Source organism: Knufia obscura, assembly GCF_036327395.1.
Source record: "Knufia obscura strain CCFEE 5817 isolate CBS 148926 chromosome Unknown scaffold_3, whole genome shotgun sequence".
Classification (NCBI taxonomy): Eukaryota; Fungi; Ascomycota; class Eurotiomycetes; order Chaetothyriales; family Trichomeriaceae; genus Knufia; species Knufia obscura.
In genome coordinates, this window is record NW_027042689.1 from 18,348 (window position 1) to 43,360 (window position 25,013).

The 25,013-nt window shown below is 45.2% G+C and overlaps 8 protein-coding genes across 8 annotated transcripts; 7 read left to right on the plus strand and 1 right to left on the minus strand.

Annotated features, from left to right (window-relative positions):
* Positions 1-340: 340 nt before the first annotated feature.
* On the plus strand, positions 341-3,144 carry PMZ80_003076 (uncharacterized protein; the record flags this gene model as incomplete). The annotated part of the gene is made up of 2 exons (XM_064871505.1): positions 341-590; positions 1,430-3,144. The coding sequence occupies 2 exons, from the start codon at positions 341-343 to the stop codon at positions 3,142-3,144; spliced, it is 1,965 nt and encodes a 654-aa protein (XP_064731885.1).
* A 970-nt stretch (positions 3,145-4,114) lies between these two features.
* Positions 4,115-4,408, plus strand: PMZ80_003077 (uncharacterized protein; the record flags this gene model as incomplete). The annotated part of the gene is made up of 2 exons (XM_064871506.1): positions 4,115-4,120; positions 4,172-4,408. The coding sequence occupies 2 exons, from the start codon at positions 4,115-4,117 to the stop codon at positions 4,406-4,408; spliced, it is 243 nt and encodes an 80-aa protein (XP_064731886.1).
* A 2,120-nt stretch (positions 4,409-6,528) lies between these two features.
* Positions 6,529-9,086, plus strand: PMZ80_003078 (uncharacterized protein; the record flags this gene model as incomplete). Its single annotated transcript, XM_064871507.1, has 8 exons — positions 6,529-6,899; positions 6,951-7,051; positions 7,101-7,219; positions 7,268-8,069; positions 8,123-8,312; positions 8,363-8,435; positions 8,483-8,893; positions 8,943-9,086. The coding sequence occupies 8 exons, from the start codon at positions 6,529-6,531 to the stop codon at positions 9,084-9,086; spliced, it is 2,211 nt and encodes a 736-aa protein (XP_064731887.1).
* Positions 9,087-9,444: 358 nt separating this feature from the next.
* On the plus strand, positions 9,445-9,855 carry PMZ80_003079 (uncharacterized protein; the record flags this gene model as incomplete). Its single annotated transcript, XM_064871508.1, has 1 exon — positions 9,445-9,855. The coding sequence occupies one exon, from the start codon at positions 9,445-9,447 to the stop codon at positions 9,853-9,855; it is 411 nt and encodes a 136-aa protein (XP_064731888.1).
* Positions 9,856-10,794: 939 nt separating this feature from the next.
* Positions 10,795-13,545, minus strand: PMZ80_003080 (uncharacterized protein; the record flags this gene model as incomplete). The annotated part of the gene is made up of 1 exon (XM_064871509.1): positions 10,795-13,545. One exon carries the CDS (start codon positions 13,543-13,545, stop codon positions 10,795-10,797), a length of 2,751 nt encoding a protein of 916 aa, XP_064731889.1.
* Positions 13,546-20,070: 6,525 nt separating this feature from the next.
* Positions 20,071-20,853, plus strand: PMZ80_003081 (uncharacterized protein; the record flags this gene model as incomplete). Its single annotated transcript, XM_064871510.1, has 2 exons — positions 20,071-20,326; positions 20,375-20,853. 2 exons carry the CDS (start codon positions 20,071-20,073, stop codon positions 20,851-20,853), a joined length of 735 nt encoding a protein of 244 aa, XP_064731890.1.
* Positions 20,854-21,337: 484 nt separating this feature from the next.
* Positions 21,338-22,431, plus strand: PMZ80_003082 (uncharacterized protein; the record flags this gene model as incomplete). The annotated part of the gene is made up of 2 exons (XM_064871511.1): positions 21,338-21,572; positions 21,623-22,431. The coding sequence occupies 2 exons, from the start codon at positions 21,338-21,340 to the stop codon at positions 22,429-22,431; spliced, it is 1,044 nt and encodes a 347-aa protein (XP_064731891.1).
* Positions 22,432-23,920: 1,489 nt separating this feature from the next.
* PMZ80_003083 (uncharacterized protein) lies at positions 23,921-24,970 on the plus strand (the record flags this gene model as incomplete). Its single annotated transcript, XM_064871512.1, has 1 exon — positions 23,921-24,970. One exon carries the CDS (start codon positions 23,921-23,923, stop codon positions 24,968-24,970), a length of 1,050 nt encoding a protein of 349 aa, XP_064731892.1.
* Positions 24,971-25,013: the final 43 nt, after the last annotated feature.

Consider the following 25,013-nt stretch of genomic DNA (forward strand, 5'->3'; position numbering starts at 1 on the left):
CATGTCATACAAGCCTGATTGGCCCGAATCTCAGCGTTGGTAGTGACGAGGGGAGGCGACACATGGTCACGCTGCATGAGACGGAATGATTGCAGACTGGAGGAAGCACTTTTAGCGCTTTCTTCGAGCTATGTCGGTGGGTCGTCAACTTCTTCCAGCAATGAGCTGCTGCCAACCTGCCCTAGCTACGCAGGGTGCTAGCGAGAAACCCGCTAGCGAAGAGTCTGTGAGTAGTGAATATGTAGCGCTGGTCGAGTACGGCAGGATCAGGTCTACGCTCGGGCAGCGGGGTGAGACCTGAGTCGTGTGTGCCTTACGTGGTCGAGGCGAGCTCTTCTGCATGCGCTACCATGTGTATTTTGGTCTGGCGGCTTTGCTAGACGAGGTGGTTGCGAGGTTCAGCAACAGCAGCATTGGTATCGGTGTCTTCCTATCCTCTAAGCTTAGTGGCGAAGCCAGCAGCACGACTATGCAGCATTCAGGAGCCTGCAAGCTCACAACCCTCGTCCAAGAAGCAGCTGCTTTCAGATCGAACGTCTCACGGAGACTTCTAGGCAGAGGACCGAGATGCACAGAGCCGGGCGATAGAGGTTGGTGAGAATCTCGACCAATATCAGTGACGGTTCCTTCCTTGGCCTGGACGGGCAGCGAGAGACAGGTCAGGACCAGAATACCTCTGTCGGATTGAGATCTGGCTTCGGGCTGACGCCGGAATACCGGACAAGCAAATTCAGGAGTACAACCGTGGGACGGTGCGAAGCTGTCGTCTCCAGTCTTTCAAGCGAAAGCATGAGTCTGATCACGACGATACGGGTACACGAGTGCCTAGCAAGGTCCAATGCCACAATGACGATCCAAGGAACAAGGATAATGGGTTGGTCGATGCAACCACTTCGCGGAGACAGTGATGGTCGGAAGTCCTTGCCTTGAACCAGTACAGCGTAGGGATCAAGGACTTGGGTCTAAACTGTGACTAGAAGTTGATCAGAATGTACAATGCACAGGAGCGGAGCGCATTAGTCTGCAGCGACAGGGTGCCCTCGTGCTTCAAGATACGGCAGGATAGCGAACTGTTGCTGTACAGTAGTACAAATTGAATCGTGGAGCAAATCGCGGAACGATGAACAGACCAAGAAATACTATTGAGTTTAGTACAAACTTCCTTCCGCTGGATCAGCGCGAAAGACCCCCACGTGATACTCTTTTTAGCTCCGAATGCCCTTGGCCCGCCTGGGCTTTCACTACCAATCGAGTGTGGAAAAGCGTGTGTTGTATCAAACGTGAAGGTGCAATCTAGCACGTGCGACGCCCGGACATTGAGCGCTTATTGTGAGACTGCAGAAGAGATTAATAGGTCTTCTGTCCCTCTTGCGACAGAGGAAACACTGTGCCCATGACACCTTTTCTTCTTGACTGCGAACATTCGCAGCACCACGAAGCGTGCAGCACCAGAAGCGACTCGTTTGGGAGGAGAAAGAAGAAACGTCGTCCGCTCCCGTCACCCTCGACAAGCAGCTCTGCACAACACCAAGTAGGAAAGATGCAACACATGAATATATCCCACGGCTAACTTACCTTCAGCAGATACAACGACCATCCCCACCAGCCCTACAAGACATCCAGAAGAGGTCGCAATCTGCCCCGGACGCTTCTGCGGCAGTTCTAGGTTCCCCCTTCAGCGTCGAGCGATCTACGCGTCGACTACAAGGACAAAAAAGGAAGATACCTTGCGCCGATACCGAGGAGGACCTGTGCAGACATCACAAAAAGAGGCAGTTATCTGAGATCACTGCAGAGGCGTCTAGCGCAACGGGTCCGGCACCCCCTGAACATTACGAACGAGACAACACGGAAGTTTGCCCACCGATAGCATCACCGATAGTACATTGGGTGCATACTGCGCAGTGGCCTGAAGACTTTGCAAGCATGAGTCAGGAACAGAGTAGCTCGTCGAAGAAACGGCCATCAAGTTCAAGCTATACGCAAAGCTTTAAAGCTGGAGAAGTCCCCAAGGCGCACTCTGCTGCGCATGAGAACATTTTGGCGGACCACGGTGTGTACATGGACGAGTTACAAGGTCGATCACGAGCGCGAGAACAGAGCAAGTCATTTTGCAGAAGTCTGTCAAAAAGCACATATCCAGAGCCGCAGCACACGGCCTTTCCATTGTCGGAGTTCTTATCCGTGTGGCAGAGAGTGCAGAAGCGGAACGAGGCCAGGGTCTATCGAGACCTCACGCCGCTGTTGGTGCCGTCGCCCGAGCTTCTTTGGGCCTCTGGTCACCAAGAGCTTGAGCATGTTGCAGAAGAGATCAGCGTTGAGTGGACACGGTGCAAAATCCTAGGAGGACCTCGGCCGAAACCGGATCTCGCGGTTGGCATTGCTCCATCGGCGTTCGATGAGGCGGAAAAAGCCAAGTTGAAGAACCATACAGCATTTGAACGAGCGACCCTATTCACGGATAACATTTACTTTCCATTCCTGCTTTGCGAGGCCAAATGCGGTGACGAGGGGATCAGCCGGGCAGATCGTCAAAACATCCAGAGCGCCAGCGTGGCTGTAAATGCGATCATACAACTCTGTCGAGCTGTTGACGAGACCAAGATGGCCGACTTGAGCGGACAGATCTTGGTGTTCTCGGTTTCTCACGACAATTTGCTGGTGAAACTATACGGCCACTTTGCCATTATCGACGGAGAGAAGCTGGCCTTCTATCGATATCCCATTGCGTCCTTCGTGCTGAACTTTGAAGAGAGTCAAGGCCGGAAGAGGACGCACGACTTCGTGCGAGAGATCTACCACTCATTCTACCCAGCACATCTGAAGAGGATTCGCGATGCACTGGCGGCAATGGACGATCCTCGGAACGTGGCAATGACTTCCGGCATATGCGTTGAGGAAGACGAATCTCAGGAGCAGGATCCGAGCGCTCGGTCCTCTCAAGAAAATGCAGGGTTTAAGAAGCCCGGTACTCCTGCCAGCAAGAAGCAAAAGGGCGCACTGGCCCTTCTCCGGGAGCAGATGGCAGAACAACAGAGGCAGAGCAAGGAGCAGGTGGCGCTGTTGGAGAGACAGATGGCTCGGCAGGAGGAGCAATATAAGGAACAAATCAAATTGCTGACGCAATTAGTTAATCAACGATAAAAGATGAAGGCCACCCGAGGAAGCGCTGTGAGGGACGTAAATGACACTGGCAAGAATCGAAGGATTGGTAGTGTTTTCAATTCAACAGACTTGTGAAAATGCCAACAGGTTCTCCTAAGGAGACAATCTTCACTCTTTCCGAGTCTCCTTTCCTGCTTTGGGAAGCTTGTTATGTTAGGCGGCGAGATGCACATTCCTTGATCACCATCTTCCCTATATACCTCCGACCGAATCGGGTTCTTCTTTGCCTAAGAGACAATGAATCCCTATATCTATTCAAACGGCATCGCCCGCTCGCAGTATGTGTGATAGCGTGTCCGGATAGCTACCTGAAGGAAGTAGCTTAGGAGGCCACAACTTTAGTGCCTGTGGGACCATTGGAAACCCGAGAAGAAGTTTGAAGTACGAAAAGGAAACATGCTGGAAATGGTAGAGCAAATAGACTAATAGATTGTGGAGATGTGCATGCTAAGTAAGCAGCAGTCTTCGGGCATGACGCTGGGAAGCCGGCTATGCGTTGCAGCCTAATGTGGAAGCCCAATTGCCTCAGGGTTTTTCTCGAAAAATCACATGGCACGGTCAGCCCCACCCAGTCCCGCGAAATGTCTCGTATCCTAAGATGTGCGCTGTAAGTTCCATGTAGACATCAGTTTCAATCCCTCAGAATAATCAAAGACCGCTTGGGTGAACCTCCCAAACGCCTTACCAGCACTGCAACCTTCTCGCAAACTAGCCATCGAACTAAGTATCTCGAACGCTGTTTTAGGCTTATGCAGAGTCACTGTCGGATATCCTCTCGAAAACATTCTCATGTCGCGAACTAGCCTGCGTTGCTAGGTAGCGAGACAGGTAGCATTTCCAAAGCTTACGCACCCTTCAAATACGAACATACAAAGCGGAACTTCATGATACTTGTTTGATGTGCTTTGAACCTCAGATACAATTGCGCAAGTTCTGCACGACACCTGCAATGGCGGTCAGTTGTACTAAGCCTTTTCTACTACGCATGGATGCTAACTTTGTCAAGACAGGGGAAGACGCCCTCGCAGGACAAGAAGAGATTGGAATAACGCATCGGTTCCCTCCAGACCCCGCTAACAGTCGGAGAATCTGCTTTAAAGGTTTATACCTTTCAATCTACAACCAGAAGACGAAAGACCGAAAGACCTTCGAAGAAAATGTATCTGAATACAAAGAATTTGAGGTACCAGCCGGATACACTTGCTATGTCAGAGTTGCTACGGTGTATTTTGTACAAAATTAAGAGGATATGGCATGCTGCGCACCGAAGGCATTAGTGAGATGGTAACCATCGTCGTTGCCACACCAGATGGTAAAAGAGACATCTTGTGTATCGTCCTTCGGAAACAGAGCTGCCCAGCATCCTGTGGTCTCGCAGTTTTGACTTCTCTCCCATTTCCAAAGACGACTGTTTTCAATAGCTGCTCTAAATGGCTCTGGCAACTTAGATATATTGCTAGCAAGCGCATTTGTATACATATGCTTCATTTCTGTTGTATCGTTAGTGCAGTTTGTATACGCAAAGTCTTATCTTACCTCGGTTTTCTTTGGATGGCGAGGACGAGTGAGATGAATCTGGGTGCCGTCGAAGATGGGACTGCCCTACATTCTTATCGCCGATTGGTGGTGGCACTTGTTCTACGAAAAACGGTGTACCGGAACCGTTCTCACTTGTCGAGCGTTCCTGGTCATCTCGACCTTGCCTCGAATCTGTCGCCAATGAGCTAACATAAGTAGTGATTGTGATGTCTCTTACCCTTGGACGATAAGTCACCATCCGATGAAATATTGCCGGGCAAATGCTGAAGCAGAGGGGACTGGATCTCGCATGGTCTTATCATGTCACCGTCCTCAACTCGCCGCCGTTTACTATTTTGGATCGAGTCATGCCGCCCAGGGTCATCAAGTGCTGATTATGATGAGACGTTACCTTCTTTCGTCGTTACGCATAAAGAAAAGACTGACCTTGTAGAAGCTCACCGTATTTGGAAGACAAACTCAGAGATTCTTCGTCTTCCATGAGCAGGTACAATGTGTCTCGTATCACTGGCGGCCACCTTTGTACCACTTCAGGTTCCACACTGTCGAGAATGCAGGTGAACAAATCTGAAGCCATCGAACCACCAGCCCACAGGGTAGGTGCAAGAGCAATTGCCCACGAGATTACCCCATCTGGTTTCAAATCTCGAATCAACTTGGATCTCTTACGAGTGGACTCCTTCCTGAGCTTTGAATCTTCAGAATCAAATCTTGAGGTCTTTGGCCCTTCGTAGATTAAGACAATGTTCCTCCTGAACACAGATGGGTGCCTTAATCGGCATGTTGCAAGAAGATCGCTCCTTGAGGACTGCACTTTAGATCTGTGTACTTCACTTTCCTGCCATGCTCGTTGTGTCCGTGATTCTCTGGAAAGCCGCACCTCTTCTTGGAATTTCTGCACGGCCTCTAAAAGCGCAGTACTCAAGTCGCCGAGACTGTTCCACTGATGAGCCGAAGGATAAATTTTCGATAGTTTCGGCGTCAGCTTCTCGGTTTTTTCGAGTAGGCCTTGCAAATGTGAGAGCAGAGCACTGTAGTTACTGACATGTTGCGAAGATAATCTGGGTACTGGTCATTCATTTGAAATGGTGATCAATATAAGGGCAGGATGTTCTATTTGATTTCGAAAACCTTGTTGGGCATGTGTCTTACTTCTGTAGGGCTGCAGGAGATCTGAGGCCCTGACCTTGGGCAGATCGGACGAAAAGAAAGTCCCGCAGGTCAAATGTCGATTCAAGTTACCACAGAAATTAGGCAACAGGTTAAAATATGCAGCTCCGCAGTCTTCCAGGAGCAGGAGATCCACATATAAAAAGCTCACTTATGAACTCATTGGAGATTGGACGTCGTCCAGCTTGGCTGTCTTTGTGCTCTTGATATGACACTGGTGGTGTCTAGGGTCATTACGACCAATGTCGTTGACCTGTGCTGCAGAGCGGCATCGCATATCAAGAATATAGGATATGGCTCCACCGAAGAGTTTGTAAGGCTTGTCGTTGTTGCGGATGGGAGAGAACATGGCCGGTCGTCAGACCATGTACGAGATCAGGATGGTCTATCTTGTTGGATGCTATGCAGGCCCTGTAGAGGACGGAGGACTGTTGTGCCATGATGAAAGGTATAAAGAAGCCAATGAACTCCTCACAGAATCTCATTCGAAGCCCAATCGAACGTTGTCCACGTACCTCTCAACCCGTTCATTCAGAGGTACAAGGAGACCAGTTATCTTCTTCCCAAACCTGCCAGACATTCTTCACCAAACAGTCTACCAATCTTGTCCCACCCGCAGCTGCAATATCGTCGCCTCAAGCTCTAAGCATAACCATGTCCTCACTGTCCAAAGCACCAAACAACAACAAAGCTGTTCGAGCGAATATGGTCAGCCCGGCCACTCCTCCAAGCAGTCCAACCATGCGGTCTTCAAACTCAAAGCCAGCTGTTACACCCTCGAAGCGCAGTGATACACCCCGAGCTCGCACTACCAGCTCTAGTCATCGAGATAGACCACAGACCAGCCCGACGATACAAGCGCCACCCCATCAAGAGATTGCTCAAGCAATCAAAGATGCCGTCAAGTACATTATGTCGGAGCCCAAGGACACCGGGAAAGCTATTACGTCCCAAGCCTCGCCAGACACAGACTCCAAACCTGCTGTGAGAGGCTCGAAACTGGAGGTAAAGGACATACAAGAAGTGTGCGTCATCCTCGTTCCTCAATACCGTCCCAGAGAACTGATTGCGTAAAGCTGGGACTCCGTAGCATACGCGTACAAGGTTGTGGAATCACCAGCTATCGCTGAGGTGAAGGAATTAGACACCTACGCTTTCGTAATTCGCACGCGTGCAGGCAAGTACTCTGGCTTACAATGCCAGCCTAAAATCTAACACCAGACCAGTCAAGTCAGAGACCCGATCCATCGTTTACGTCGACATCAAACTACCAGGTTTGCGAGATATCCTAAGAGTTGTGCTGGAGGACATCAAATGGGTCAGCTTGGCTGACGATAAACCTTCAGTGAGTAGTTCGCAGACCATTGGATCACTTGCTCAGAAGGTGCATTAGTTTGAGCATAACTTGCTCTTCCACTATCTGCCCGAACTCGAGGAGTATCGGGCCAGTGCAACCAGGGATGGAGCACATGACCTGACAAGTCTCAAAGCCCTTGACTTGTTGATATGCACCATCAAAGACCGATCCAAGGCTTCCTCAGAACGTCTCGATCCGCTTCTGCGAGAAGGCAAGATCACATACGACCTGTTATGGGCGCTGTTCAAGGCCAATAGCCACATCATCACGACTTGTCCTGGCAGCGGTCAGGTGAGGTGTCTTCAGTACAACACGGGCGACGAGAAAAAGACCGAACAGGGCGTCGAATACTTCGAGCTCCAATGCCAATACCTCGATTTCGATGGCAAAGTCTTTGGTACCGTCACCGAGAGGCTGCCTGTTGAGCGGTTTCATGGGGCTCGACCGATCACCGCTTTGGACATTTACCCGCTTTATTTTCACCCCACCCCGAACAAGATCATGCAGTCGTTGATCGAACGCGGCCGGAAATTCATGTCTCTGATGGGGTCGCATCACCGGACATATGACGGAGTCGCTTTTCGACGGGTAAAAGATGGCCTGGTCCGAAAGTCAGTTCAGTCCAAGATCATGATCGATACAGACCAATTTCGCAAGACGATCCCAAGCTATGCGCGTATCATCATCAAGAAAACCGAAGAAGGCTTCTTTTCCGACTTTATCACGACGCAGCAACGTGTGATGAACGGGGAGATGGATTTAGCCAACCTGCCGGAGGACAAGCTTGTCCTATGTCCTCCCGCGGTATTGGGTTTCAGTCTCAATGACAAATTCTGGGGTGAGTCTACACCGACGCTGGTTGTGTTGCTAGATGCTAAAACTCCGCTACAGGCGAGTACGCGGTCGATCATATTCAAGGTATCGAACCGTCTTCCGCACTCTTCGACCACTTGTCCATTCCCCTCAGCATGAAGAACACCATCAGATCCCTGACCCGTGGTCATCTGAGCCCACTAAAGCATGGAAAATGGTCAGGCTCGAGCATGAGTGTTGTAGGAAGTGGTACAAGGATATTGCTTCAGTGAGCTTTCTCGACTCTTGGGTTCGCCACTGTGCACGCTGATGATGTAGTGGACCGCCAGGCGTGGGAAAGACCCTCACCGCTGAGGCTCTGTCCGAATACCACCGACGACCACTCTATTCGGTAGGTGATCGTGCTACCGCTGTTGGCAAGTGAGGCTAACGACCCAGGTCTCTGCCGGAGAACTCAGTTCGGACGCGGGAGAGCTAGATCCCCAACTCACCAACATCTTCCGCGTCGCGAGCGCATGGAATGCCATTTTATTGATAGACGAAGCAGACGTCTTCCTCCAGAGACGTGCTGAGCTGACTCTAGAACGCAATCGACTGGTGGCAGTCTTCCTCCGAAAGTTGGAACACTTCGATGGCATTCTGATCTTGACCACCAATCTGGTCGATCATTTTGACAGTGCGATCCTCGATCGTATGCAATTGCGAATGCAATACCATTCCCTCGGCAAAGCCGCCAAAAAAGAAGTCCTCACCGGCTTTCTCACGAGCCTTTGTGGGGAAGATGGGTTATCCAACTTTGGTGCAGACTATCTGGACCGATTTGCTTGCATGAATGTCAATGGTCGCCAGGTAGGTGCGCTGGACGGCGTCGATGTGCTGAATACTCTAACGGTACTAGATCAAGAACATCTTGTCCATCGCCCATACGCTTTCCCGAGAGGACGAGGAAGAACTGTCCTGTCTCCACATCGACCACGCCCTGGAAGCCACGGGTTTGCGTTTGCCTCAAAGCGCTGACGAGCCGCTTGACCTGTACGATTGAGTGTGCATACGCAGGGGGTTATCGAGCTGCGACGGTCAGAAGAGTCACGGGCCAAAAGTACATCGGAGGCCGTTCGATTCAAATATATGCGAAGCCCATGCAGGCAAAAGTAAGGTTCCGATGACATTCTCGTCGACCATGAGATGTAAATATCGTCTGGTTCCTGGAAACCTTTACAACGCCGGTGTTTGTCAAGATCCCCGGGCGCTTCATGTCCTGTCCAATTGCCTTCTCCCATCCTTGTTAGCCCCATCTCTGTAGCATGCAAATACCGGATATTTTAGACGACGACAACCATGTCGAAAGCTTTTTGTCCTATTCAGCAGAGCACTGGCCACGCCACCTTCGAGATGCAGATATGCCAACGAACGATGCCTCTATGGCTGACATGACTCAACTTTATGATACTGATAGTAATCTGTATGGTCTTTGGTTTGCAATATTTTGGGTAACGACGAACACTTACCAGAAGCAGCCGCAGATGCATCCAATCCGTCTTGTAGCACTGCTAGGACATGAGAAAGTATTGAAATGGATGCTGCAGTCGAACAAGAATTACGACGTCGACAGAAGCGACGATGCTGGTCGTACAGCGTTAGTGTGGGCATGCGAATTTGGTTACGAGAAGGTGGTGCAGATCCTGCTCGACCAGGGCGCCGATGTCAATGCTCAAGGAGGAAAGTACGGCAACGCACTGCAGGCGGCATCACAACGTGGTCACGAGAAGGTGGTGCAGATGCTACTCAAGCAGGGAGCGAAAGCTGTATAAAACAGTTCGAAATGCGCGCTTAGTGAGATCCTGTGTCCTTCTACGTGCATGCCGTGGCTATCTCTTTGCTTCTATGAAAATGCTCGAAAGTGTACGGTCAGTCCGTTGCTGGAATCAACAATTCTTCCGCGTTTGGAGCAGCAGATGCCTCGCAGATCATCCAATGTCGTGGCGTCACGTTACTGTTCGTAGCATTAAATACCTGTGGGAAGACTCTGTCGGTCGACCGTTACCAATGTCTTTCAAAGAACGTAACGGCACCATTACCGTATCGCATTGAGCTACCCTATTACAACTCGGTATTGATTGGCCATTAAGGCTCCTTAAAGCTTGACCTCGTCGGGGCGGATGCCTCAGCGTGAGGGTATCCACTATCTTCGCAATACGGTCGTTGATTTCTATGTCCTACATCTCGAAAAGTGATGACACCAGTCTTGCTGTCTTTGTCCCTACGTTTCTCAAGCGCGACCACCACCATTACCCGTGGTACTGTCAAGCGCTGCTGCCTATTCGCTTGGCGTTTTTCGAGTCAAACGCTTACCCACCGTCGTCCAGATATTCTACCTCAATGGACAGCAGGAAGATGCGACGGTCCGCAGAGGAGACATCACGTGAAGGCTGCATGTTTAGGGTGCACTTCTTGCTGGGAAAAGGACCCCTTGTTTGATTCCCACTTAACTGTCAACTCTGCCGTTTCTTGGCTTTGGTAGTTTCGAACAATGCAACATGCCACAACGCACCGTCATTGCACCTCTCACTGTCCTGCGCTACAATTGTGGCGCCTGCAGCATCTTATAAATGATTTGAGGTTTAGATCGGAACCCAATAAAAATCTTGCCCAAAGGTGAAGGTGTAGCATTTCTTCTGCAGTCTCGAACCAACTACAGCTGCTAGACTGGTGTACTCGTCGTCGAAAGTGCCGTTTCTCTCCCTTCTTAATCAGCTACTCACTGATAAATCCAGGAATGAGCGGGTTTTGGCTATAGTTGCCAGTCGTCGCGTCCGACGCATTGTTTTGCGGTTGCGAGAGCCTGGAGGTCGGCCGCGAGAAGACTGCTTCGTCGACTTTGGTTGGCTCGGTCTTTCCGCTTCCAGTGACTCAATGCGGGGTATCGTGGAGCTGTTCCACGATGCAGGTACAGGCGGAACATTAATCACCAGCCCCAGCTGTCTCCGAATCTGCGTTTGCTTTATTTCCTCTATTCCTTGCCCAATGTCGGCTTCGCTTACCTGCTCACCATCTTCCACATGCACATTGTCCTCGACCTCGTACATGATCATTCCACGACTACCAGCACCGTCGTCTCGACACGATTCTGCCGATTCAACGTTCGCGCAACTGACTTCTTGCTTGTTGGCTATCGTTGCCTCATGGTCAGCTTGGGCCTTCAACGGTGCCACTTCTTGAGGCGTGGCTGATTTCTCACAGGTCTGGTGAAGGCTGTCTCTGTTAGTGTCGATTTCGGCACGAGTCTTTTTGTATTCATCAGCGTCGACATAAACGAATGAGAAGTTCCTCGGCGCTCTGTCAGCTGGCTGCGAAGCTGCAGAGCTGATAGCGCTTTGTCTTTTTCTGTGCTCGAAGCGGATCTCATGCACATCTGCGAGATGATTCAAGAGCACAGTTTTGTCTTTGTGCCCGAGGACAGGTTCACACTGCGGGTGTGGGCATGACTGCACATTCTCGTGTAGGGTGTGATCTTGAAGATGATGCTTCCAGGTGGTCAGGCTAACGAATTGCCGAAACTTCCCCTCACCCAGGCACGCCGGACACAGTGCTGGTCGCACCACATTGTGACGGAAGACCACCATGTTGCATTTCAGCGGCAAGTCCTGCAAATGCTCTCGTGCATGCTGCTGCCATGCATCACGGTCATCATACCAGACAAAGCACAAGAAACAGAACTCAGTAAAGCCATTATTATGGCAGATGACCCTCTTTCGACATCGATAGAGGTGTGCCCACCACGCATACTCTTTGCCAGGAGTGACCTGCTCTCCACAAGTGTCGCATTCGGCACCTGATGGATTGAGACCCGAGCAATATGTCATCGGAGCCTCCTGCCGACACAGTTGGATCAAATCATTCATGATCGCACAACCTATCTCGTCTCGGAGACTTCCCTCACGGAACAGGTTGGTGGCCAGTCGATCCCTTTCAGGCATCAGCTTCCGGGTCTGGCTAAAGTCGGACTCGTACGGACGACCATCGGGCTGTGGTGCGGCCGAGCTCTGCTCGCGCAAGAGAAGGTCTCGGTCGTGTCGTCGCTGGTCGTACAGCTTCTGACGTTTGACCACGTCGTCGCAGAGGGACTCAACGATCTCTCGTTCCTCGTCGCTGATGTCCTCTTGTACAGCAATCCGGGTCGCCTCCTTGAGCTTAGGTTGGTGATGAGGATTACGACGCCACGAGTATCCTCTCCTGAGGGCATGTAGCTCTGCATTGGAGGGTTCGTACTGGAAGTACGACGCCTGTCCATCGACCAGTGGGATCGACGTTTGGTATGATCGCCGGTAGGTGTTGGGGTTGATGTGGGCAGCGAAGCGCATTCGCTCGTTGCAAGAATAGCCATAGTTGTCGACTTGCATGAGGACCTCTCGTCGAGCAGCATGCAACGTCAAGTGGTCTCGAAAGCCGGCCCGAAAGCCCAGGTCGAGTAATGCCTTCGACGTCAAAGAGGCGGAGCTTCGACTGTGGTCCAGATGTCCTGCCAAGGAGCTGCGAGGGAAAAGTGGCCAATGGCTCTTTTCTGGAACATAGTCGATGATGACATGCTTTTGTTGAGACGGTCGTGAGATGGCGCAGATCTCATCCCAAGTATGGTAGTCGCGCAGCACATCATCTGCTAGCGCCGCGGCGATGAAGAAGGCAATGCTGTTACAATAGAATGGGAGGCCCACCAGCTCGTACAGCATGTGCTGGGGCTGTTCCCGTTCATAGTTCTGGAGACCCTTCGCTTTCGTCCGTCTGAAGTCGATGACCAGTTGGGGTTGGTCTGTGCCGTCCAACCAGACCACCGCTAAGGATATATCGGCGTACGTCAACTCCTTCTCGTACTCGGCGCGACGACCGGATGTGTTGCAGTGGAGCAGGAGCAGCAGATGCAGACCAGTTCGATAGCGTTCGTGAACGAAATCGTGCCAGTCGTTCTGCCACAATTGTTGAACGCATACTAAAAAATCGTCCCTGGTGAAATTGCGACTGGCACGTGCCTTGCGAGAAAGATCCGGAGCGCCCGACTTCTCTCCACCGTTGATGAAGTTGAGGATGGTGTCTTGGTGGCTCTTGGAAAATGACATGTGGTGCAGGCGACCCCATGCGGCCATGAACGACTTCCAAGCGGTGTAGGTGTAGGCCACCGTCAGGCGACCGCCCGGTTCGTTGCGGCCTTTGCGGCCACTGCTGAAGAACAGGATGAAATCTTTGGCGGTTTTGAGGTTGGCAGGGTCTTTTGGGCCGTTGTACTCAGAGGCGAACAGATCCCATTCCCGCAGCATGACCTGATAGAATCGAGTTGTACCAAAAGCAATGGGTTTGCGCACGAAGCTTGTGGTGGTGGACTCAATCTTCTTCTGATACTCTCGTGATTGTCGAATGAAGTCTCGTTCGAGATCTCGAGCCGTCTTCTCGCACGACAATGGCACCGGGGACACGCCTTCTGGCTCGGTGCTCGGTGCATTGGAACTCATCGTAGTATTTCTGTTTCGATCTCATGGAAAGTATTCATGAGGCACTTCCAGTCCAAGAACCCAGAGCAACTACTCGACAGTGACTGTGGCCAGTGTCGGGGAAGGAATTCCAAGATGTGAAAGTCTGGCTGAATGCGACTTATAAAGGGAGATGGGACTGGCATCGTGGCCGCCCATCGGTGGAGTTCCAGGTCGGACATCCCACGTCCTTCAGACAGTACAGCCACCTTGTGGTTAGTGGGGTGAGCTGAGGGTGAGCGGAAGGTGATGGAAGGTGAGCTCAGGGTGAGTTGAGGGTGAGCGGAAGGTGAGCCGGGGGTGAGCAAAGCGGCCAGAGCCACACCCTCGTTGGGCGGCTCACCCGTGAGAATCTGGGCCATCATACCGAAAGTTAAAATCTATAATAGTAAGAAATAATAAGTTCTTAGTAAAAGGCCTTTAAAAGGCCTTTTAAATAACTTTTTAACGATTTTATTGATAATTACTTTTATAGAATAATTCTTAATTTACTAAGTAATAGATACCTATTAAGAGACTGTTAATTTAAAGCTATACTAGAGTAAGTACTTTTATAGATAGTTTTAACTTACTAAAAGCCTTTTAAATAAGATATATTTAGAGTATTTAGTAATAATAAACTAAAGTAAGTACTTTTAAAAGCTTTTTATTTTAATATTTTTGTATTCTTTAAAAATAAAATAACTCTATTAATACTCTTTAAGTAAGAACTTCTTAAGTATTTTTCTTTATACTAATTATAATAGTATTATTTAAATTCTAGTTTTAAAAGTACTTATTAAGTATACTAATTAAATTAGATTTATACTAGCTTAATTATAAAGATTGAAAGTACTTTTAAAGGCCTTTATGAAAACTTATTAATTATAGTTAACTAAATATAAAAGAGAATACTAGTTAAAACTTTTTATACTTTAAGAAGCTTATTAGTAAAGTATATTAAAAAAAAAAACCTTTTAAAAATCTCTTTAAGTACTATTTTATAAGATAATAATAAAATAGATACTACTTAGATTCTTAATAATATTAATTTTATCTCTAATAGTAATAACTCTAAGCCTTTTATAAAGAGTAAAGTACTTCCTTTAAAAGAAGTTAGGGTAAGTATCTTAAAAGAACTTTTAAAGGTTTTAGTAAGTCTTTTAATTCTATATTACTAATATCTTTTAGCTAGCTCTTAAAAAAAGATTTATACTTAAAACTAAGGCCTTTAGAAAAACATTTTTATAAGAAAAGATATTAGGAATATACTAAAACTATTTATTATTTAAAAGCTTTCTCTTTTATAAGTTAAAAATTAAGATATAAAAACTCTTTTTAAGACCTTTAGTACTTAGTTTAGCTCTCTTTTATTAACTAAGAAAAAGTAATATATTATAATTTAAGTAATTTAATAATATTAAAAAGTATTATATAGTATTTTAATAAGAGTTTTTATATATAAAAGAAGTATATAAGTATAAAAAAAGGCCTTTATAAGTACTTTTATCTTTATAAAAGATATCTTATAAGTAATTATAAAGAGATTAAACATTTAAAAGAACTTTTTATTATAAATATAAAACGATAATAAATTCTTTTTAGTAGTATAACTTAATCTACTAATTAGTAAAACTAAGTTAATAAAGTTTATTTAAGTAAGCGAGTAAGTATTAATAAAGACTATTTAGGAAACTTACTAACATAAATATTAGATAAGTTTAGTAAAAAGAAGGGCTTTAGAAGATTTTTTAAACTATTAATAACTCGGATTTTAATAATAGTTTTAATAATAGTAACGAGAGTACTTCTAATTTAGAATTATAAATATTTTACTATAAGTTAAGTTATTAATATTAAAGCTTCTAAAGTATTAATAAATAGAGTTAAAGTTTAAGATATTAAAGGTAAATTATAAATAACTTTTATTCTAAGAAGGCCTTACTAAGACTTTTTAAAAGACTTTTAAACTATAAAGCTTTAATTAATAATATTAAAATTAACGAATAATCGCTTTTATTAAGTTCTTTAAAAGATCCTAAGCTATATATTATTATATAATAATAATAAAAAAGCTAATAATTATTAGAAATATATTATTTCTAGAAATAGCTATATAATAAATAAAAGAAAAAAAGAGTTAAGGCCTTACTAAAGTCTTTTTAAGAAACCTTTTAGATTAAATTACTTTAAAGAAGTAAGTTTTATTAAATATAATATATATTATAACTAAATAGTATTTAAGAAGATATTAGAATTCTTTATATCTCTTTAAAAAGATAAAGATAATTAGATAGTATATTATAAAGAAGTATATTTAAAGTCCTTATTAAAGCCTTCTTAAAGTATAAAATAGTTATATATTATCTTAGAAATAAAGTTAAAGAACTAAGACTTAATTAAGTACTTACTTAATATATTATAGGCTTAAGATATAGTACTAAAAGATTTAGATAAGAGAGAAAAAATAAAGAATAATAATAAATTAGAGTTTTAAGACCTTAAAAGGCTTTAATTAAAAGTAAATCTTTATTAATCTTTTATAGCTTAAGAACGAAATATAAAGAAAAGATTTATAAAGAAAGTATTATAGTTACTAAGTAAATATATAATAAAAAGACCTTCTAAAAACTTTAGTTTATTTATCTTTTAGTTTTAATTATTTTATAGTAAAGGTTAATTAATTATAATTATAATATATACTATTTCTCTTATTAATAATATAGTCTTTAAGTTATATTAATATATATATATATTAATATTAATAAATAATAAAATAAAAATAAAAATAAAGAATATAACTAAAGTAATTTATAAAGAATAGAATTTAAATATAACTATATAAAGTATAAAATATATAGCTAGAAGATATATATAAACCTCTAAATAAATAATAGAATTAATTTAAATATAATCTTAAAGTTAATAATAAAGAACTTTTAAAGTAATTAAGTTAAAAAATCTTAGTATATAAGTTTCTTAATAGTAGCTAATACTATTATAAAGTATTTATATTATCTTATGTACTTTAGACTTAGTAAATATATTATACTAAAGTAATATATATTATAATATATTAGTTATAAAATAAAGCTACTAAATAAAGCTTATAATAAGTAAAATAAAATAAAGTATAATAATATAATATATTATAAATATAAACACTTATTTAAAGTACTATTTTAGCTTTATAATATAAAGATATTATTAAAAGAGCTTTAATATACTAAAATAATAAATATTTATTTAAATAAGTTATATAATATATAAGATAACTACTACTTCTAAAAATACTATTATATATAAGAGAAATATAATAGTATTAATAATAATATTATATTATACTATTAATAAATTAATAATAACCTAAGTTTTATTATACTTTATAAAGCTATATTAAAAGGTTTTTATAAGAACTTAAAAATTATTAAGGACAAAATATTTATATTATATTACTACTTTATATAAGTAAGCTTTTACAAAGTACTTTATTATATTATATTATATACTACTTTATATAAGTAGACTTTTTATAAGTACTTTTAAAGTACTTTTATCGTTAACTATACTTTACTATTTTATTTAAGTAGACTTTTAAAGGCTTTTAAAAGACCTTTTTAGCCTTTTAACTATCTAAACTCTTAAAGCTTTTATTATTATTATTATATTCTTGTTATTATATACTACTAAAGGATTTTATAAGTACTTTTCGCGTAGCGAAAGTACTTTTAAAGTATATTTAACTTATTTTTTATAAACTTCTTTAATACTTAGAATAACGACTTTAAGTTTAGAGCTAAAAGAACTTTATAAGTACTTTTCACGCTTTATAAAGAACTTTTTATTTACTTTTAAGTCTTTTATAGTATAGGTTTCTTCTTACTAAGTTCTTTATTAGTATTCAAAAAGAACTTTTAGAGTACTTTTTTTATAATAGTATTTCCTTTTCCTTAGAGGTAATATTATAGATTTAAATAAATCTAAAAGTATTAATAAGGCCTTTTTAAGTACTTTTGAAGAACTTACTTTCGCTTCTTTAGACTAAAAAGGGCTTTCTTCTTAATAGCGAGACTATTAAGAACTTTATAAGTACTTTTAAAGAGTTTTACTTGAACTTTTTACTTATAATTATAAGGATCGGTTATAGCGGAAAGGCTAAATACCTTTATAACTAGATTATAACCTCGGGTTACAACCTCGGGTTACTCGTAGGGGGCTTAGTATTTACCTAGGTAAAAGGGTCGCCTACCTACGACTTACTTTTCCTTTCTTCTTAGCTAGCGATAATTCATATTATTAAGTACGATTATAGTTATTACGCTTTTTTAGCTTACCTATTATAATAATTAACTAGCCCTTAGTTTATTTTTTAGTAACTTCTTAAATCTATTATCTAAAGTTCGTTATAAGTACTTCTTAGTTATAAGAATACCTTTTAAAGTATTTACTTACTATTTACGTATCGCTTTATATAAGCTTAAAGTCCTTAGCGTTAACTACAATAGTTACTAAAATACTTTATAAGTACTTTTTATTATAAGAAGGGCTTAAAAAGAACTTACTAATACTTTAAATAATCAAATTCATTAAGGTATAAGTAATATATCTTATTAGTTATATTTAAAGACCTTTATAAGTACTTTTATTATACTATTAGTACTTTAAAAGAACTTACTTAAGTTAAATATAAAGCTTAAGCTATAGTTATAATTATAAAGGTAGTTACTAATATATATATAAGGCCTTTAAAAGTACTTCTGTCAGTTATTCTCTTTGTTAAAAGTACTTATAAAGTAATTTTACCTTTTATATTTTAATAAGCGCTCTTAAAGGTCCTTTTAATCTTTTTTATTTAGCTTTTTATATAGTAGATAGATAATAAAAGGACTTCTAAAGCCCTTTTATAGTATATAAAGTACTAAAACTCTTATAAAGTATAGTAAAAAGTAGCTATAAAGACCTTTAAAAGCGCTTATAAAATAGGTTTTTTTAAGTTAGTATATACTATAAGTCGTTAAAAAAATGTTTTTAAAGCTAAATTTAATAATAATAATATAAAATATACTTAATTTAGCGATTAAAGAATATATTAATAAGGATTATAAAGTAGACTTATATAATTACGGTAACTAATTAAGAAAGAAGTAGTAAGCGCTTAAAAAGTTATTTTAAACTATACGTAGTACTAATACGCGCTAGACTATAAATAGTATAACGTAAATACCTAAACTAGTCCTTTTAAAGGTTTATAGATACCTGAACCTAATATCTTAGCAATATAACCGACCGGCCCATCTGTCTTCTCCCGCGTCACATGCAGAAGAGCTGATTTGCTTTGATCTAGAAGCTAGACAACTTTAGCTTGAGTTGCTAGCAGAGCTCACCGGTGGTCGCCACAACCTAATTGTAGCCCTACAGGGCTTTGATGATGGCAATATCTGACGCTGCGATTCGAATGTCCATCATGAAGACATATATAGTGGTGCGGGAGGTGAAGCTTAGTTCTTCTTCTATTCACCAACTTTGACCATGCGGACCAAAAGACAGGCCAATCGATAACTACGAATAAACACAAAGTACTCTTCAACGTTCTTCGATCAACCATGGTGAACACCGGGCACCCTAGCCGAGGCTGCGATCCATGTAAGGCGAGGCACACCAAGGTAGTGATCTAATCCTTACGCTAAGTTTTTGCTGACGTGCGATCGTTGACAGTGCGACGAACGACGTCCGGTGAGTAGCTTAATCCAATATCTAAGCATTGACATTACTCACATCTCAATAGCAGTGCACCCGCTGCGAAAGGGCTGGTCGAGAATGCACAGGATACAAGAACGACTTTGATATCAACTTCCGGAATGAAACCCAGAGCGTGGCCCGACGTATGCGTACCCGCAAGCCTCAATGTGAGAGCATTCAGACTTCGCTGGCAACTCCCTATGAACAACAAGGAGTAGCATTATTCCTCAAAAGCTTTGTTTGGATTCCTCCCAACACCATCTATTGCAAAGGTTTCCTTGCCGGTTTGTCACCGTTGTTAGGTACCGCAAAATCGAACTCTCTGCTCTCAAGTACTGTTGATGCAGTGGGGTTATGCTTCCTTGCAACTACTACGGATAATCCATTGATTGCTGCGCAAGCGGCGCGTACCTATGTTCGCTCTTTGAACCATTTGCAGAAGGCCTTATATCACCCTGTGGACTGTGGTTCCCACGGAACGATCATATCGGTATATCTGATGGGGTTGTACGAGGTACGTGCTCCTCAACGAAACACTGACCTTACATCTGGCTGAACACAGCACTTTAGATGATGATGCCTCCGAAATACACTGTTCACCCATGGTTAGCTCATTTGCAGGGTCTCACATCAATTATGAGGGCACGTACCAAAGGAAAAGTCCCTGTCTCACCCAGCTGCACCTACTTTGCGGCGTTCGATAGCTCTCTTAACGGATCGACGTGGACTGTAGATTACAGTATATATCTCGGCAAGAAATTCAATGACCACGTGGATCATAATGAAAAAATGCTTATCGATCTGATTCAGCGAACACAGCGGATCTTGCAAGCCGCGCCATCATTGTTCGAGAGCTCTCACCCTGAGGCAAAGGCAGATGTCGAACGTCTCCTTGCCACAGCACGTGCCCAATTGTCAAGCGTGAGAGCTTGGCCATTGAGGATACCTGATTACTGGCAAATGGAGACAATGCATCCTCAGATGGAAGAAGCTGAAATATCTCAGCTGGACATATTTCCTGGCAGGGTCCACGTTTACCAGAGTTGTCAGTAACTCGCATTTTAAGCACAAAACTTAGCTGACTGGAACACAGTATATGCATCTTCCGGCTGGAACACGTATCGCACCACGCTGTTGCGGCTATGCGATGTGATTGCACAGTGTGGCCAATATCTAGAGACCGACGCCATGCCATTTCGAGAGACAGAGGAGTACCAGGCACTGCAAGCCACTGCCAGGGATACAGGCGAAGCAATATGTTCATCAGTCGCCTACAACATCAACAACGACTGGGTAAGCCGTATAACCGGCGCTGGCTCCCCTATGTTTCCGAAAGCTCTGGGTGGCCTTCTTCTGATCTGGCCGCTCTTCGGGGGAAGCATCCTTTCAATAGTGCCCGATGTACAACGTGCCTGGATGAGGCGGAAACTGCGATCAATCGGCATTTCGATGGGACTGGCGCAGGCAGTTGTACTCGCCGACACGGTAGACTTGAGGGGAAGCACGGATCCCTCCAAACCGCTTATCCTTGCTCAGGGTCATTTTTTCATGTGGATACCTAGCATGTTCTGAAGGACCTCGGAGGCTCCGCATCAATACCACTGAAGGTCAGGAGGTGAAGGCGGAGGAGGAAGAAGGTGACCATAAGAAGGCGCCTATTGTGTACCCCTCGCTGGCCGAATGGATTGGACTAGCCAGAAATTGTGCTGGCTCGAAAAGTTGATGGCAAGGCTGAATGGATCACTACTGCAACCTTTAGTATCGGCACGCATGACGAAATCTAATCCACGCCGAGTCAACCTCTTACAACTTTCAGCCTCCTTGCTCCATTGTCGATCATCGTCCTCTCATCAAACAACATCAAACTGATATACCACCAGTCAGAAAGCGCAGATCTGTCACGGGAGTGCGCATGGTCATCAGCCTCAAGCTCCGAAGAAGCGGAATGTGCAGAATTTGCGAAGCACGAGCCAAAGCTTGCTTACTTGGCGTACGATCGACAGAGCCGCAAATTACGAGGATGGCTGGCATTCTCCTTGATTTGTCCCGCCACGTCATGTCAGTGCGCTTACCAGTGTTCTCGCAGAGCATAAAGGTCCTGCCTCAGAACACGAACCGACTGTACTCCATCCGCGACCAGCAGCCAGACAGCGAAGCGACAAGAGACGGACCGATCAGACACCTTCCACCAAGGACCGGCTCACCAGCCGACAAGCCCACCACCGACAACATGCATTTCGCAACAATCCTCCCAGCAGCTCTGCTGATCGCAGCCTTGACCGCCAACCCAGGTAAGACATCTCCCGCTACCATTTTGTGAAGCCACACTAACAAACCCCAGTCCACCAAGTCACCAAACGCCAACTCAGCGGCCTCACCGACGTCCTCCAGCTCGTCGACGAAGTCATGAAAAAGGAACCTGCGGAATCGGCCACCACCACTTCAGGGTCAACCACCGAAGCAGATTCATGCACCGACGCCATCAGCAAGATCGAGTCCGCACTTGAGCTCAGCAGCAACTTCATGAAGGCAAGTGGAGATAAGCCTACGCTCAAGGACATCCAGGCTGTTCTCATCACGCTTCAGAGCTCGCTGGGCAGTGAATGTGGTGAGGGCGAGGACGATGAGGACGACAATGACAACGGGCGGAAGGTGAAGCGAGATGGGCCGTTGGGCAACCTTAGCGATGAGGACCAGGCTGGCGGGTTGATCGGCACTGTGCTTGGCAGTGGTGGTGATGACGACGAGGAGGACGACGAGGAAGAGTCCGATCTCGAGGACTACATGAAGTACTGTAGGTGCATCAATACCGATGAAGACGCCGTGACGATGTGTCTTAAGGAGTGCGCTAAGAAGGAAATGATGGAGTCCGACGATAGCGGTTCCAAGATGCTCGTCACTCGGGAGGCTGGATGCTCGGAGTGCGAGAGGCAGCTTTACCATATTGTTCAGCAGTTGCAGGACATCTTCACTATTGGAAGTGATCTGCCTGAGGCGGATGGTGGTGCGGGTGCTCCTAGTAAGGATGGTCCAGGGGGTCGCAACGTCGCTCAAGTCGAGGGTAGCAAAGCAGTCACACCTGCGATCAATGCGACAGTGCTTGCTCCTGCTCAATTGAGGCGACGGGCTGTGCAGCTGGTGAGGCACTGATGGGTGGCGGTGGCGTCGACTCTTATGTCTGGTGGTTTGGAGGTGAAGGGTGAGATGGAGTACGTGGTCAGTACGGCATAGAAGGGTCTGAATAGGTGGATAAGGGCGGCTATGAAGTACGGCATGTCTCGGGTTGTGCAGCTGTGCAATGTTTATGCTCCTGGAGAATTTTGTAGCGAAACATAAGAGGGATATGTAATGACTTGACTCGAACACGAATGATATGATTCAGATCGCAACTCATCTTCCCAGATACTCACTATAATCACATGCAACAAGGCATAGGTATGCTGTTTAGCACTTCTGCTCCGACACGCAGGAACTTTAGAAGCCGTTGACTTGTAGAGTAGTGCTTGGCGCCTGATACTGGCATACTGAAATAGCTGGCGTATTCTGGCATAAGAGGAATTTGAGCCACTGCGCACGAAACACTCTCACACAGAAGTCACTGCCCTACCAAAGCAGGCGCCACGTGAGCTTCGCTTGACTCCAATGAACTGCTGTTTTGAGATTGGCTTGCTCTGACATTGACCCAGCCAAGGTTGTCTGTTTCGAGGCTGACCGTTGTGGGGTTGTCCTGGGCTGATACAGACCCGTGCAGGGGCCCGCTTGGTGGATCTGCCCGAGGTCGACCCTCTGCCAAGGATGCCTCGGGACGAGCCTACTTTGCTGTGTGGGTGCTGTCATTGAAGTCGAACTTGTGCTGAGCAGCTGCTGCTCACTGATCCTTTATATGAGGCTCACCATCGCTCGATACGGGTCTGTACGTGCACAAGCCCGTCCGCACATGAGGTGGGTCACCTCCGACCTGAGCGTGGCAAGGACGACATCCGGTCTCGGAACGTTGCTTGCATGCGTTGTCAATGGGTTACCTAAGTCTACGCCAAGCTTCCTGCCAACTGATACCGTAGGCCGGGCTATGGTTTCAACAACTGATGAAACATCATGCATCCGCAAGAGCCCCGACCTTGCCTAGGACTTGCTCATCACGCCTGAATGTGACCGATACTGAAGTAGGCATGCTCGCTACTGGTGTCAGCCAGATGCTAGACCAATTACCTCAGTGCTTGTGAAGTCCCGTGTTGATGCATCATCATGCTACATTGGCCTTGTCGGCGGATTCGCGGCCCGGGCTGCTCGAGGTAGACCAGCTGCGCCGGGATGTTGCGAGCAACATGGTCCCAGCTTATGGGCTTGCCTCCAGCAAGATCAGGACGCGCGCCCGCACGTTGCTTGCGAGTTGGCAGTCAGGCAATGGACCGAGCTCGTGCCTGGTCCTTGGGGATGTTCAGTATCGTGCAGGCACCGCAGAATTTTCGAGTGAAAAGAAAATTCTTCTAAGATATATAGCTGTCGTCTTTTCCCATTCTTCCTTCCTCGCTCTTTGGGACGAAGCATAGCTCCAGTACCGAAGAGGAATTCAAAGTATCTTTCCATTCAGAATTCTCAGCCGGAATACTCAAGAGACTTGTCAATCTTCATATCCAATATGGCCGGTATGGTACAGACAATGAATCGAGCTAATGGCCAGATCCAACAACCCCTCTTCCCTGGCGGCCAAGAGATTCAAAATGGCACCTACCGACTTCTATACACACCTGCTGGCTCTCCGCAGATTCTGATGGTCTCGGCAGCCAAGACTGGCATTGGCCCCAGCGATACTGTCAACGTGGACGGTGCTGCTTGCTTCAGACATCTGCTGTCCGTCGAGAAGATGTGTGGCTCCAGTGATCACTCTTCCATAGTCCACTTCAAGACCCCAGCTGCAGACTCAGTTGGTGGCTTTGTCTTGCGATACACGCAGCATGCGCAACCTCTTCATTTCTTGGTCTGGCTCCTGGCCGCCAACGCGATCGAACCTTTGACGCAGGTCAACGAACGAATCACAGAACTGTCGTACCTTGACAAGTGCGCATTCGCAATGCGGATGACTGGTCAAAGCCCACAACATGCAGCGTCTGGTGCCATCCCTTCCCAGCTCACCTCCTCCAACGATGCAGGACATGTGCAAAACTTGGCGAACACATATCGAGAAGCTGTGGCAGCTTCGGGACTGGGCTTGACCTTGAGCAGCTTCCTCCTCGACATCAAACCAACCAGAAACGCCACTGCGCGCGCAGAATATGCCCACTTCGCCAGAGCCTGTTTCGCCGGCACAAATGCAACCAGAAAGCTCCTGACGGCAGGCTACGCCGCAGTCCTGATGCAGCTGTTGTCAAACAAGTCAGTTGCTGGTCTTGAGCTTGGTCGGGTCCTCCTCAAATCTCGAGGCGCATTCATTATGTACTGCTCTCATGCCTCCAGTACCAAAAGAAATGTGCCGGATATGTTCAGCGCAGCTCTCGATGTGCAAGATCAACCACCAAACTCTTTCGACGAAACGATGTGGCGTGGAACGAACCTAGTCGGAGATGCGTTGGCTATGGCGAGCCACATCTTGGTTCCGAAGTATCAGAAGACTCTAGCAGCTGCTTTGGTGAAGAGTGAACATGGTGATGGAGACCAGGAGGAACGCACGACCACTATCGGGCCTGCCTAAGTACCCATCGTCGCATATCCGGAGGCTCTCTTCATCGTGTGCT